The 13441-nt window shown below is 45.0% G+C and overlaps 1 protein-coding gene across 2 annotated transcripts in view; it reads left to right on the top strand.

The window, feature by feature from the left end:
* Positions 1 to 13441, top strand: part of PDZK1 (PDZ domain containing 1) — a 49179-nt gene that overhangs the window by 21967 nt on the left and 13771 nt on the right. For both annotated transcript variants that reach the window (XM_034642905.1, XM_019805213.2), the window contains exons 2-6: positions 5195 to 5411; positions 6308 to 6557; positions 8218 to 8354; positions 9411 to 9606; positions 12164 to 12360. In XM_034642905.1, the coding sequence (XP_034498796.1) occupies positions 5195 to 5411; positions 6308 to 6557; positions 8218 to 8354; positions 9411 to 9606; positions 12164 to 12360 (997 nt within the window). The remainder of the gene's footprint in view (positions 1 to 5194; positions 5412 to 6307; positions 6558 to 8217; positions 8355 to 9410; positions 9607 to 12163; positions 12361 to 13441) is intronic.

Here is a 13441-nt window from a genome sequence, read left to right as displayed (position 1 = left end):
CATGAGAGGGCAACTCCCGGGTTTGAGGAGGTGAAGGAAGACCCTCTAATTCTTGCTCTGCTTTTCTAGGAGCTGCCCTTTCTTTTCCTTCCTCAGAAGAATTTGATCCTGACTTGTGTTGTAGACGATCATTAGCAACTTCAGGATTCCTTTACCAAATAATATGCAAAGCTCGCAGGTGTGAGACCACCCTGTCGGAGTGGGGATGTTTCAGAGACGTTTGTGTTGGCAAATGCTTTGTGTTCTTATCAGGCTCCCACTGACCTTCAGACTCTCCAATATGTTTAGATCATGGATTTTTGATGAGCTAAGTGGCTTTAAAATCCCTTCGCTCGCATCTCTGTTTCCTAGCCTGGGTAGGCTTGCGAGCGTTCGCGCCTATGATGGTTTTGTTTTGTTTTGTTTTGTTTTTTTAAAGTAGCTTCCACACCCAGTGTGGAGGCCAACACAGGGCTTGAACTCACGACCCTGAAATCTAGACCTGAGCTGGGATCAAGAATCAGATGCTTCACCAACTGAGCCACCCCGGAGCCCCTTGATGATAGTTTTTAATTAGAAATTTCCACTTATAATCACTATCTTAGAACAGAGAATGTTCTATTTTTTTATTTTTATCTTTTCTTGAAGTATGGTTGTTGGCACAGTGTTACATTAGTTTCAGATGTACAAGCTGGTGAGTGGACAGCGTTATATGTTGTGCTCTTCTCAAGTGTAGCTGCCATCTGTCACCGTGCAACGCTATTGCAGTACCGTTGACTGTGTTCTCTGGCCCTGGCTTCCATCCCCAGGCCTGAAAGCCTGTCTCTCCTTCTCCCCTCACCTTTCTGCCCATCCCCACCCCCTCCCATCTGGCAACGATCCAGTTTGTTCTCTGTATTTATGGGCCTGTTTCTGCTTTGTTTGTTCCTTTTGTAGATTTCACATATAACTGAAATCATACAGTATTTGTCTTTCTCTGATTTATTTCACTTAGCATTACACCCTCTAGGTCCATTCATGCTGTTGCTAATGGCAAGATTGCATTTTTTTTCTAGCTGAGTAATATATATATATATATATATATATATATATATTATATATATATGTTTATATATACACACATATATAAAAGAAAGAAAGGAATATATATTTCCTTCCTTCCTTCCTCCCTTCCTTCCTTCCTTCCTTCCTTCCTTCCTTCCTTCCTTCCTTTCTTCCTTCCATTACTGGCCATTCTGACAAGTGTAATAGGATACCTCTTGTGGTTTAATTTGCATCCCCTGATGATTAGAGATGTTGAGCAGCTTTTCATGGGCCCCTGAGACCATCTGAATGTCTTCTTTGGGAAAATGTTTATCGAGGTCCTCTGCCTGTTTTTAACAAGCAGATTATTTGTTTTTTTGGTACAACAGAGAACTTTTTTTTTTTTTTAAAGATTTTATTTATTTATTTGACAGAGAGAGACACAGCCAGCGAGAGAGGGAACACAAGCAGGGGGAGNAAGCAGGGGGAGTGGGAGAGGAAGAAGCAGGCCCATAGCGGAGAAGCCTGATGTGGGGCTCGATACCAGGACTCTGGGATCATGCCTTGGGCTGAAGGCAGACACTTAACGACTGTGCCACCCAGGCGCCCCCAACAGAGAACTTTTTGATGTGCAAGGGGACAGGGCAGGGACACTTCACTACAAGTTCCCACTGGCACCAGGATCAATTGAATGGAGTCTCACCACCTCCCTGGCTAGCCCTGCTGAGGAAAGTCCTGCGGCTTCCAGCCCCAAACACACACATGGAGGGAAAATGAGATGACTTCTTGGCCTCAGCTGACTAAGCTGAACTCTCCTGGCTCTTTGGGTCTTGTTTATGTAGATCACGCTGCCCTCAGGCACAGCTCCTGGTTCACAGCTCCTGGTTCAGACTTCTGCTGTGTTCAGGCTGCTGTTTGAGGGCGTGTGGACTCGGGGTCAGAGACGGGCCCATGTTGATGGCTGCCTGGGAGCTGAGAAGCCATGACCTGCCTTGGGCATGGAAGAGTCCCTGGGTTCCACTGGCTATTTCTTTCCTGTGAAAAATAGTCCAGTGGCTTCAATTCTTTCTTCTCTGGACACACCCAGAGGTGCTGCTACCGTCCTTTGTTCTCACTGCCCCACCTTCCCAACCTCTAAAGAGTGCCGAACTTTCCTTCTTGACCATGGGCATATTATTCTCTTTCTGGTAGCAATAATCTAATTCTTTTGGAAGAAAGTGGGGTCTGAAGGTATGATTAGTAATTAAGATTGATTTAAAAAAAAAATCTCTGGCTCTCAGCCCTGACCATGAGCCAGCACTTTGTTCTCTTTCCCACAGACAAGCAACTTCGTTGCCAAGAGTTGACTTTCTTCCCAGAGTTCAGCAGGGGTTATAGCCTTCTTTCATTTCCAGTATTTTATTTTGGCTATCTGAACTGGAGGAAAAGGCTGCTGAAGATTTAACGGACTTCAGCATTGGATGACTGCTGGCACGATATTATAAAAATCCACACGCCTTCACTAGTTAAATATGAGTCCACATTGGGATCTGGATTTTCTCAGAAAGCAGAAGATGGAGATGGGGGTGAGGAAACAGGAATGAGTATCCTTAAATACAAAGATCCCTCCTGTTAGGCCCTGTGTTCCAGAGTCCCAGGCATCCTCATCATGGAGCAGTGATAGTCTTGCTAAAGTCATGGATCCCAGCCCTGATTTAAGGGCCAGATGGACCCAGGTCTGGCGCTGGACCAGAGCCCAGCCTTTTGGCTCCTAGTTGAGTTGTCACTTGGCAAGATGGCAAAGGAAATAGTTTTAGGGCTCCAAGGGTCCCATGGAAGGCCTGGTTTTTGGGGTTTCAATCTGCTTTTCTCTGTTGCTATGGTTGAAGGTGTTAAATATTTCATCAGTGTGGCGTGGGCACCAGCATCAGTGGCTGGACTGTGGGGAGGGGCTGACGTGGTGGCAGGAGGCCGGAGGGGACTCAGAGCAGCAGCCATTTCCCAGCCAGCACTCGAGGCTTCAAAGACACAAGTGCAGATCTGAGTGATTGCTGTCTGGTCGTTTGAAAACTTTCACCAAATAAATGAACAACTTGGGATTTTGCCAAGAAGACCTTTATCTTTCCTTGTGTATCTCTGATGAGACCTAAGAAAATGTTGCCGGCAAGGAGGTTTCACTTTCTATCCTCACAGACGAGAGAGATTATGATCCTGTGGCTGACACCCAGGGTGTGAGATCGCTGAATTTTACGGGTGGGTGCCTTAGAAATGAGCATACATATGCTGACCACAGACCGTCTCATCTTTTGATGAAAACACAACATCGAATGGCCTTCATTTTGATGATAAGGACATGTTGTAGATTTTGTAGGCTTTGGTTGAAGTTTCTCTACAGTTACCCCAAACTTCAGAGGGCTTTGGTTTTTTCCAGTTTTTAGTCCTGTAAAGTTGAAAGTTGAGAAGGGTCTAGAGGTGAGTTTGAACATAGATGTGGATTTGAGCTGGAAAATGGAACTGATACATGCAGGCCAGATGCTAAGCCGAAAGATAAAGGTTCAGGGAGCCCGGGTACCTCATGTGAGGAAACCCCCCTCTAGTGATGCCCAGTTCCCCCAGTACCCTTCTTCCCTGGCTCCTCCCAAAGCGGTGCCTTCCTGGCAGTGGGTCATGCTTCGAGAGCTGCTAATTTCCCCCAGGGGTGGCTGCTGACCGCAAGACTGTGGCTCTACTTTTCTCTTCCCTGGAGACGCAGTGGGGAGGGCTCAGGCCCTGGGCCCTTGGCGAGAGATCACTTGAAACGGTATCTATTTGTTTGTTTTCTTGACTGCTTAGTCATTCATGCCGCTGGTGGCATGGCTGCCAGACTTGGCTGAGACTCCTACCTGCAATGGCCGAGTTGTCAGGTAGCGGGAGCCTTTCTGCCTGTTTGTACTGAGTGTCTTTGTGGGCATGAAGGTCAGTGATGGCTATCTGGAGTCACCATGGCGTGGCTTCCAGGGAGCCTGCGGTGCTTTGCAGGTCTCTCTTCCACCCTACCCTCCATGCCCTCCACGCTCATCTGTCCCTGTCCCTGCAGGAGGGCAGGGACAGATGGTTTATTCTCTGATTTACTGGTAGGGAACTGTGACGAGCTGAACACAAGTCTCACCCTGCAGGCAGTGTAAGCAGCAGAGGCCAGCCTTCTGCTCTCGGGCCTCTGCCTTGCACCAGCCGTTCTGGCCTCTACTCTTCTTCTCCTGTGAAAGAAAACACTGAAGCTAGGAGGGATGGAGGACACTGGCAGGAGAATTCCCCATAGGAACTGGGTGCCTGAGCCCCAGCTGGTGGTTTTCACACTTGTCCCTTCTTCTGTGGCTAAGGACCTTGCTCCGGCAGTGGGGCAAAAGGAAGGGCAGGATGGATGGAAGTGGAAGCTGCTTCAGGTGGGAGAAGTCAGACCTGGCCACAGGAGTCCTTTCCCTGGGGGCATCCCTACTCTGCTCTGACTAGAACTTCAGGGTCCCAGTCAACCACTTTTCTATCTCCTCTCCAATAGATCAGGCCAGCTCCGAGGGCTGGTGTCTCTATTTTTACTCGTTTGAGGTCTTCCTGATCCCGTCCTACCTCACCTGACTCCCACTAGTCCTTCAGGTTTTAGGAAAGTCGTTTTCCCGGGAAGCCATTCTTAATTCTGCCTGTCCCATCCCCTACTCCCAGTGCCCTTTGTTATATTCTGCCTTATCACTCTGTTCTTCCCTAGCACATCATTCACTCTGTGTTGTTGTAAAAATACGTTCTGCCCAATGTGAGAGGCAAAGTGTAGGTCTGTCTTGCTCACAGATTTATCCTTAAGGCCTAGTCCTTGGGAGGTTCTTCAAATATTTGAATGAAAGTGGGCTTGGATTTTCTTAAAATTTTTAGATCAGGTATTTAGACCTACTTTCTTTAGATCAGGGGACAAAGAGGAATTTAGTTTTGGAGCTATTGAAACTGAAAATTCTGTGTCCAGGACTCAGCCAAATACACGGGTCTGAAACTCAAGTAAAAAGATCATCCTTGGGGAAATAGATTTGGAAATCATTAGCAAGTCCTGGGAGGTGGCCTCCTTTGCCCCCAGTGTTGCTGTAGTCTAGATTTGGTGTGAGTAGAAGAATAGGATTATGGGAGATGGAGGACAAGGGTTCTCTCTTCAAGCAGATTTTCTTTCCCATGGGTTTATCCATTTGTTTTTCAGCACAGAAATGGCTTCCACCTTCCATCCACGAGAATGTGAGCTGTCTAAACAAGAAGGGCAAAGCTATGGCTTCTTCCTGCGAATTGAGAAGGACACTGATGGCCACCTGGTCCGGGTGGTTGAGAAGGGTAGCCCAGCGGAGAAGGCGGGCCTCCAGGATGGAGACCGAGTTCTTAGGATCAATGGTGTCTTTGTGGACAAAGAAGAGCATACGCAGGTGAACGGGACATGTGGGATTCTTCTTCCAGGATCTCCTTAGCCTCCACATCTCTGCTGGTTAGTTTTTGGGGTCAGTGGAGATTTCCCAGCTTCCACTGGCAAGGCAGATCCCTTTATGGCTGTACTTTCTGCCTGCTAATCAAGTCCCCTCCAATTAGCTGGGAACAGTAGGATTAGTCCTAGATTGAACAGTGTCAGAGCCAATAGGCATCGTGTTTGCTGCATGCCAGGATCTATTGCTAGGCAATTTCATATTCATTATTTTGTTGAACCCTCATCACAGCCCATGAGGTTACATATCACCATTTCTCAGAAGATGGCTCAGAGGCTCAGAGAACTTCGCTTGCTAATGTGTTCATGCAGTGAACACATGGGAGGGTCTGACCTTACTCCCATTCTGCCTACCTCCTAGTGGATGCTCCTTCCACTACCCCACCCTGTTTCCATGAGCCCAGCTGGGATTGGGCCACACTCTAGGTTCCAACAGTGCTAGAGCCTTGCCCCCTCCAATCTGCCGCTTGCTCTAAGAAGGGATGGGGTATAGAGGCTGGAGCACCATCTGCTGACTCTTTGGGCTTAAGGGTCAGCATTCAGAATCTCTAGATCCAGAGAATGAGCCAGATGGTGAGTGTCCCCTTATGGTGTCTGATAGAGTTCTTGGTTAAAGTTATCTTTTTCTTGGGGCGCCTGGGTAGCACAGGCGTTAAGCGTCTGCCTTCGGCTCAGGACGTGATCCTGGCATTCCGGGATCGAGCCCCACATTGGGCTCCTCCACTGGGAGCCTGCTTCTTCCTCTCCCACTCCCCTGCTGTGTTCCCTCTCTCACTGGCTGTCTCTCTGTCACATAAATAAATAAAATCTTTTTTAAAAAAGTTATCTTTTTCTTCCTCCTAGGTTGTAGATCTGGTCAGAAAGAGTGGGAATTCGGTGACTTTACTAGTGCTGGATGGGGAGTCCTATGAGAAAGCAATGAAAAACCAGGTAGACTTGAAAGAGTTGGGTCAAAGTCAGAAGGAGCCGAGTTTGAATGATAAGAAACTGGCCTCTGTGGTGAACGAAGGAGCACAGACTTGGACCCAGCCACGGCTCTGCTACCTAGTGAAGGAGGGGAACAGCTATGGCTTCTCTCTGAAAACTGTCCAAGGTGAGTTTGAGGGTGGAATTTCCAGAAGAAAGATACTGTTACTGGTTAATGACTTTAACAAACTTTTCAGATGCTATGGCTATCCAATTGCAGCTTCTCCCTCCCTCCCTGGCCTTTCTCTTGCTTTGACAATTGTGTAATGAGGGATCAAAACACTGGACCCAGCACAGGGTGGGGAGGGCCACTGGGCACTCTTGTCCCCCAGTGTTTGTTAGCTGAGCCTTGGAGGCCAGAGGGTTAGAGGGCTGATGCTTCTTTGTCATTCTTTCTTAGCTGCCTTAGGGTGAGGGTGGAGGGGAGAAGGGGGAATAAAAGGCAAGTAAAAGGAGATTCTTCATAATAGCTACTTTTGAATAAGGATGATATCTTTTCACTTCTGAGTGCCCAGGTGATCATTTATTCAATAAATTCTCGAGCACCTGTTGATGGGCCAGACTTTATTATAGTTGCCGAGGATGCTATACTCATCCCCACCCTCCTGTGACATTGAAACAGTACCTTCAGCTGTGGCCTAGCCTCAACTGCCCTGAGGTGTGTCCATCAGGAAGTACTAGAAGCTCTGTTTCTAGAATTTCGGAGATGCAGGCTGGCTTTTGCTCAGTTGACCGTGGTTCTGTAATGGTGTGTCTGGGATTTAGGTTGGAGCCCTAGAGGCTTCATAAACCTTTCGGCCCCCTCCTTGAATGGTGCTCCTCCCATATTCTTTCTGCTCCTGGAGAAGCACTGGTCATAACTGGGTAAGGAATAAAGAGAAGAACAATAGTAAACATAAAATTGTTTCCAAGACTTATTTAACCTATAGCAAGAGATATAAAGTAGCTGTAAGAGGTATTTCTCAAGTTTGTCCGTTACTAAACATAATGGTGCAGGTGGTCAGGGGAAGCTTGGCATTTCTTAGAAGTCCATATCAGCAAAATGGTGAAAAAATGATCATAATTCAGATTCTATTTATTTGACTCTTGTGCTAATGTACATAATAAATGATTTAAATTAGCTTTATGAAGAAAATGTTTTCTTTACGACAAATGTAAACAAGGTAACGGGAGAAATTTTAAGGTGGCAGTTTATGCTGTTATTCCTTACAAATGATTTATTTTGTCATTATGAAGGTTGAAATATTAATATCTTGAAAGAATTGAGAGCATTTCTATAAGAAGCCCCTAAATCACATCATCTACTAATCCCGACCACTGCATGTGTGGATACATCCCTACCCTTCTGTGCTTCTGTCCTCGTAAGCCTGCCTGAGCGAGATTTAGTGACTTCACGGGTATGTGATGGTTGGTGATAGTACTAATTAAAAAGGACAGAACGGAACAGGTGCCTTCTAATTCCACAAAGGCAAAGAACGGGAGTAAGACAAAATGATGCAGCAAGGGCATGCTCGGTGCTTTCTGGTCCAAGAGGCCACTGCCCTCTGAGATTCCTTCCTTGCATTTAGTTGGGCTCAGAAATTCTATTCAGATCAGTAGAAACCACTGAATAATGTCTGTGTCAAGCTTTGTGCTAAGAGCTGTAATTTTAATTCTAGATTAGAAGCCAAAGTCTATTTGAGTTAGCCTTAAGACTGGAAGTTGTAATTTGACATTATTGGAAGAAAACCCCTTATTGTTGGACTTTCTGTGTAATGGAGTTGTAATGCTTGTCCATGCCCTTTCAGGTGAAAAGGGAGTGTACATGACTGACATAATGCCTCAAGGTGTGGCTATGAAAGCTGGTGTCCTGGCTGATGATCACTTGATTGAAGTGAATGGAGAGAATGTAGAAGATGCCAGCCACGAGGAAGTGGTTGCAAAGGTATAGCTCAAAGGGGTACTTTTCTTACCTTTCACTCTACTCTTATTGGAAGTGACAGGAAGACATGAATGGTAGCTTATGATGGGAGAAATATAATGACGCGAAGTTACCCAACCCTTTGTATTAAGAGTGAACAAACTCCCTAGTGGTGTGGGCAGTATTAACATACAGTTTTGGAATAAGGCATTTGTTAGTTTCAGGTTTTTCAGAGAAAAATATTCTAAAGAATCGTTAACTTTATCTTTTAGATCTTATTTGCATCTGATTGGGAGCCCCTCTAAATTTATAAAAAAGTCAGTGTTTTACTAAAATGTTTTTTTTTAAGATTTTTAAAAAATTTATTCGACAGAGATAGAGACAGCCAGCGAGAGAGGGAACACAAGCAGGGGGAGTGGGAGAGGAAGAAGCAGGCTCATAGCGGAGGAGCCTGATGTGGGACTGGATCCCAGAACGCCGGGATCACGCCCTGAGCCGAAGGCAGACGCTTAGCCGCTGTGCCACCCAGGTGCCCCTTACTAAAATGTTTTAATACAAGCTGGCAGACAACCAATGTGGTGATGAATATAGAGCTACACGTGGGGAGTGTTGGAAAACTCGTTACCCCAAATCTCATGTCCCAGCGCAGTTCCATGACACATGGATAACACTCTGAGGTTTTCCTTTGAGGTCATATGGAGCCTTGAAAACTGACCAACTTTATCTTCTCTTGGTAGAATAATTTTTCAAAGTAGACCTTTACTTGCTTTTCAAACTCCTTTTCTAGACTAAGTATCTCACTTAAATACCTTTCTGGGTTTTCAAATCCTAGCTCTCACTTGGGTTCCGTTAGCATCTGTGTGGCTGAGGTCATACTTAGCAAAGGCAAACACAGCTGTGGACATGGAGATAGATACACACCAGTGAGGTGGTGGGAAAATGTCATAGTTTAAACTCGGGGCTTACATTCCATATTTTCTATCAAAGCTGGAGACTGTGTGCCTCTGGGAAGAAACTTTCCTGCTTCCCAGCATTGTCCTTGGAGATGGCGGTCATTCTCACCTGTGTGTGCTGTTGCAGGTGAAGAACTCCGGAAGCCGTGTCATGTTCCTGCTGGTGGACAAGGAGACTGACAAGCTCCATGCTGAACAGAAGATAAAATTCAAGAGAGAAACAGCCAGTTTGAAACTGTTGCCCCACCAGCCCCGGGTTGTGGAGATGAAGAAGGGAAGCAATGGCTACGGTTTCTATCTACGTGCAGGCCCAGAACAGAAAGGTGAGGCACTAGAAGAGCAGAAAACTTGGTGGTGTAACCATCTAATTCTTCAGCCAGTCTGACTCCAGAGTTCTGTTAGGCCCCTGAGTCACTACCAGTTGCATGAGGGGACATAAGACATTAGAGAGCATAGCTGGGTCATTTCCCACAATGGCCATGATGGGCATCTCAAGGTTTCCTTAGCAGAATGATAAGGTGGAATTTTGGATCTGGGCAGTAGTATGTTGTAAATTTGCTCTTTGGAAAAAAATGCCCTAATTTGTAGCATTTGTTGATTTTTTTTGTTTATTTTTTTTGTGGTATAAATACTCCCGATATACCTTATTTCAACCTACCAATGTGCTGTCACAGAATGCAAAGTTAAGAAGTCTTGAACAGAGTTGGTTCTCATGAGCTGGTGTGAGCCAACTCCAGTACACCACTGGATCTGAGGCAGGGGTGTAGGTCGGGATCTGGGAATCAAATAGAATCAGGAATTTTTGTGATTCCTTGTTACTCAATAAGGAAAGAACTAAGGGCCTTACAGGGAAGCTGAATATATAAAGGAATGCAGGCTCAGGCCATTTGCAAACTGTTATTCTAGACGTTCTGTTTTCTTTTCATTATGTGTATTTATGTTAATTCATCAAATATTAATTTGATTCATATTATATAAAAACATCCTCAGGGCCTTATAGAATATCGAGTGAATCAAACAGGAGCCCACTATTTAGTAGAGGAGATGTAACACATACGTCCATAACTGAAGGTGGGTGGTGAGGCGTACCTTAATATGGGGTAGCGAACTATTGGAATTCAAGCTTGGGGCAAGTTTTTCTTACTAAAAAAGTACTAGAAGGCCTCATGGTAGAGATAGCACCTGAGCTCAGGCTTTGTAGTGCGAATAAAATTTGGACAAGTAGATGGTATGGGGACAGTGAAGGCCATTCCGTGAGGATAGGATTGTGTGAACAAAGCAGGGAAACATGGGCGTAGTTTGATTGGCATTTAATGCGTGGCATAGAAAACCACGTTAGAAAGGGAGGTTGGAAAGAGATGATGAGGGCCTTTAATGTCAGGTTGAAGAGTTTGGACTTGGCTCTGTAGTTGATGGGGAGTGAAAAGATTTTTCAACAGTGGGAGAGGAAAAAAATTAAGCCTACAGCATCTTGGGGGCTTTACACATCTCTATTACTCCTAATAATTCTGCAAGAAGAATTTCTGAAATTGAGGGCTGGGAGAAGATACAGTAATTATTATAAGGACAAATAGTTGTGGTTTAACTGGGACCAAATTCAGGTCTTGTTCAGCTCTAAAGCCTGCACTTGTGCTGTTGTACCGAGGAATGACTTGGTCAGACATTGCATCAAGATGAATCTGAAGGCAGATTTGTATTGGAGAAGGCAAGGGTTAGGGATAGGGAGAGCAATTGGTAAGGTGCTGTAGTCGTTAGGTAGAATTTAAGGCAGGAACTCATATCACATGCATTTAGGTAGAAGAAGTGGGTCCAGAGAAGAGATGTGTCAAATATTAAGGTAGCGTCAAATGACCCAGCAGTTGATTAGAATACGGGGAGTGGATACTGAAGAAGAATTGATACTAAATGTCAATGACTAGGGTAATGGTGCTGCCATGAACAGGTGACTGCGGGGAGGAGCTTTGGAATGGGGGCGTTGGGCAGAGATGACTTTTGGTTTGAATCCGTTACATTTGAGGGATCTATAGGCTGTTTAGTTGGAGATGCTCAGTAGCTAGCTGGAAAAGTGAAACTGGGGCTTGTTAAAATAGTGGGAAGGACAAAAAAAAGTGCGAGAGATCTGAAAGCATCTGGTGGAGACAGTTCAAGTCAGGAGAGGAAGGGTAAAGACACATCCTTGAGGCATGAACACAGACACATTCACAGTTGAATACACCCAATTTGCTACTAAAATGCCAGCATATGTTTCCTAGGCTCTGAGTTCTTTGGTTTTGTTATTTCTTCTTCCTGCCCCATTTTAATGGCTTAGCTTCTTTTTTTTTTTTTTTAAAGATTTTATTTATTCATTTGACAGAGATAGAGACAGCCAGCGAGAGAGGGAACACAAGCAGGGAGTGGGAGAGGAAGAAGCAGGCTCCCAGAGGAGGAGCCTGATGTGGGGCTTGATCCCAGAACGCCGGGATCACGCACTGAGCTGAAGGCAGACACTTAACGACTGAGCCACCCAGGCACCCCAATGGCTTAGCTTCTACATAAGATGTATGGGTGCAAGGATGCTTGCTGACTTCCTGGGAACTTGCTGACTCTTAATGCTTAGCATGCTAGTTTGTCAAGACTGAGTCTCAGACACTTTCAGTAACAACATGATTCTTTAAGATCCTTTCATCGGTAATGGCTGAGTTTGGTTCCTGGAGTAAGTTGTGGGCAGGGAATGAGGCTGGATAGTGTGCTTATCGTCATCCTTGGATGCCAGTGGGAGGGGCAGTAGTATTCAGCATGCCTTTTAAATTTATTTTATCAGAGCCTTGGGCTCCAGCAGAAATTCCACAGCTTAATTTAGGGGTCTTTCTGATAATTTTATTTCATTTTTGGGGTGGGTAGGTCAAGTCATCAAGGACATAGATTCCGGAAGTCCAGCAGAGGAGGCTGGCTTGAAGAACAATGACCTGTTAGTTGCTGTCAACGGCGAGTCTGTGGAGTCCCTGGATCATGACAGTGTGGTGGAAATGATTAGAAAGGGTGGAGATCAGACTTCGCTGCTGGTGGTAGACAAAGAGACGGACAACATGTATAGACTGGTAAATAATTTAAGATCGCGTATTCGTGCATTACGGTTGGCTTGGTTCACTCAAGTCCTCAAACTTTGGCTAAGTTACCACTTTGATTTTCAAAATGGAAGGGCATAACAATCATCATTAAGGCTGCACTGAAGTTCAAATTGGTGGTGATAAGAGAACGCCAAGTGATTGGTAAATGAGTTTTAAGCCCTTGGATTCAAAATTTTGAGAGAATTTGCAAATGTAATTACAGAATGCCTCTTGGTGATCTGAGAAAAGTCTGTGAACAATAGCCTGGAAAAAAGGCAGATGTAGCCCTAACTTTCCCAAATAGGAAACAACCGGATTTTAAGCTATAGACCAATAAATTCCATTAACCCCACATGAAAGTCTAGAAAGGATTAAATAGCTTCTAAGCCCTTAGCAAGGAAATAGAAACACGGATTCACCAAGACTAACTAACCTTAGTGTCAAACTAACCTTATTTGCTCTCAACTTTTAATCACAACCGGTATTATCTGGATGTTTTTTAATAATCTTTTACTTTTATCACAAGAACTGAGGTGTTCGGTCTAGTTTAACAGGCATTTTGGGGCCTTCTACATACCATCTGCCTCGCCAAGTGACAGTCACAGAGATGACCAAAGATGGACTTGTTCCATGTGACATACAATAAGGGAAGCACCCAAAGGTGCATAAATGATACAGAGTGGGGGATATGGTAGGGGGCGTTATGAGCCCCTTTTTATAGATTAGCAATTTCTTAGTCTCTCTAAACTTCATTTTTTAAAAAAGTTACCCACCTCAGCCAGTATTTGAACCCAAGTTCTTAACTCATTATACCATATACCCTCTCAGCACATTTTGATTAGCTATTTCAAGATACTTGCGTAAAGAAGATTAAAGAGTGAACTGGATGATGGAACAATTAATGGTCTTCTTTTTAAAAGATTTTATTTATTTATTTGACAGAAATAGAGACAGCCAGCGAGAGAAGGAACACAAGCAGGGGGAGTGGGAGAGGAAGAAGCAGGCTCCCAGCGGAGGAGCCTGATGTGGGGCTCGATCCCAGAACGCCGGGATCACGCCCTGAGCCGAAGGC

Source organism: Ailuropoda melanoleuca, chromosome 2 (assembly GCF_002007445.2).
Source record: "Ailuropoda melanoleuca isolate Jingjing chromosome 2, ASM200744v2, whole genome shotgun sequence".
Taxonomy (NCBI): domain Eukaryota; kingdom Metazoa; phylum Chordata; class Mammalia; order Carnivora; family Ursidae; genus Ailuropoda; species Ailuropoda melanoleuca.
This window is presented reverse-complemented; position numbering and strand designations above follow the sequence as displayed.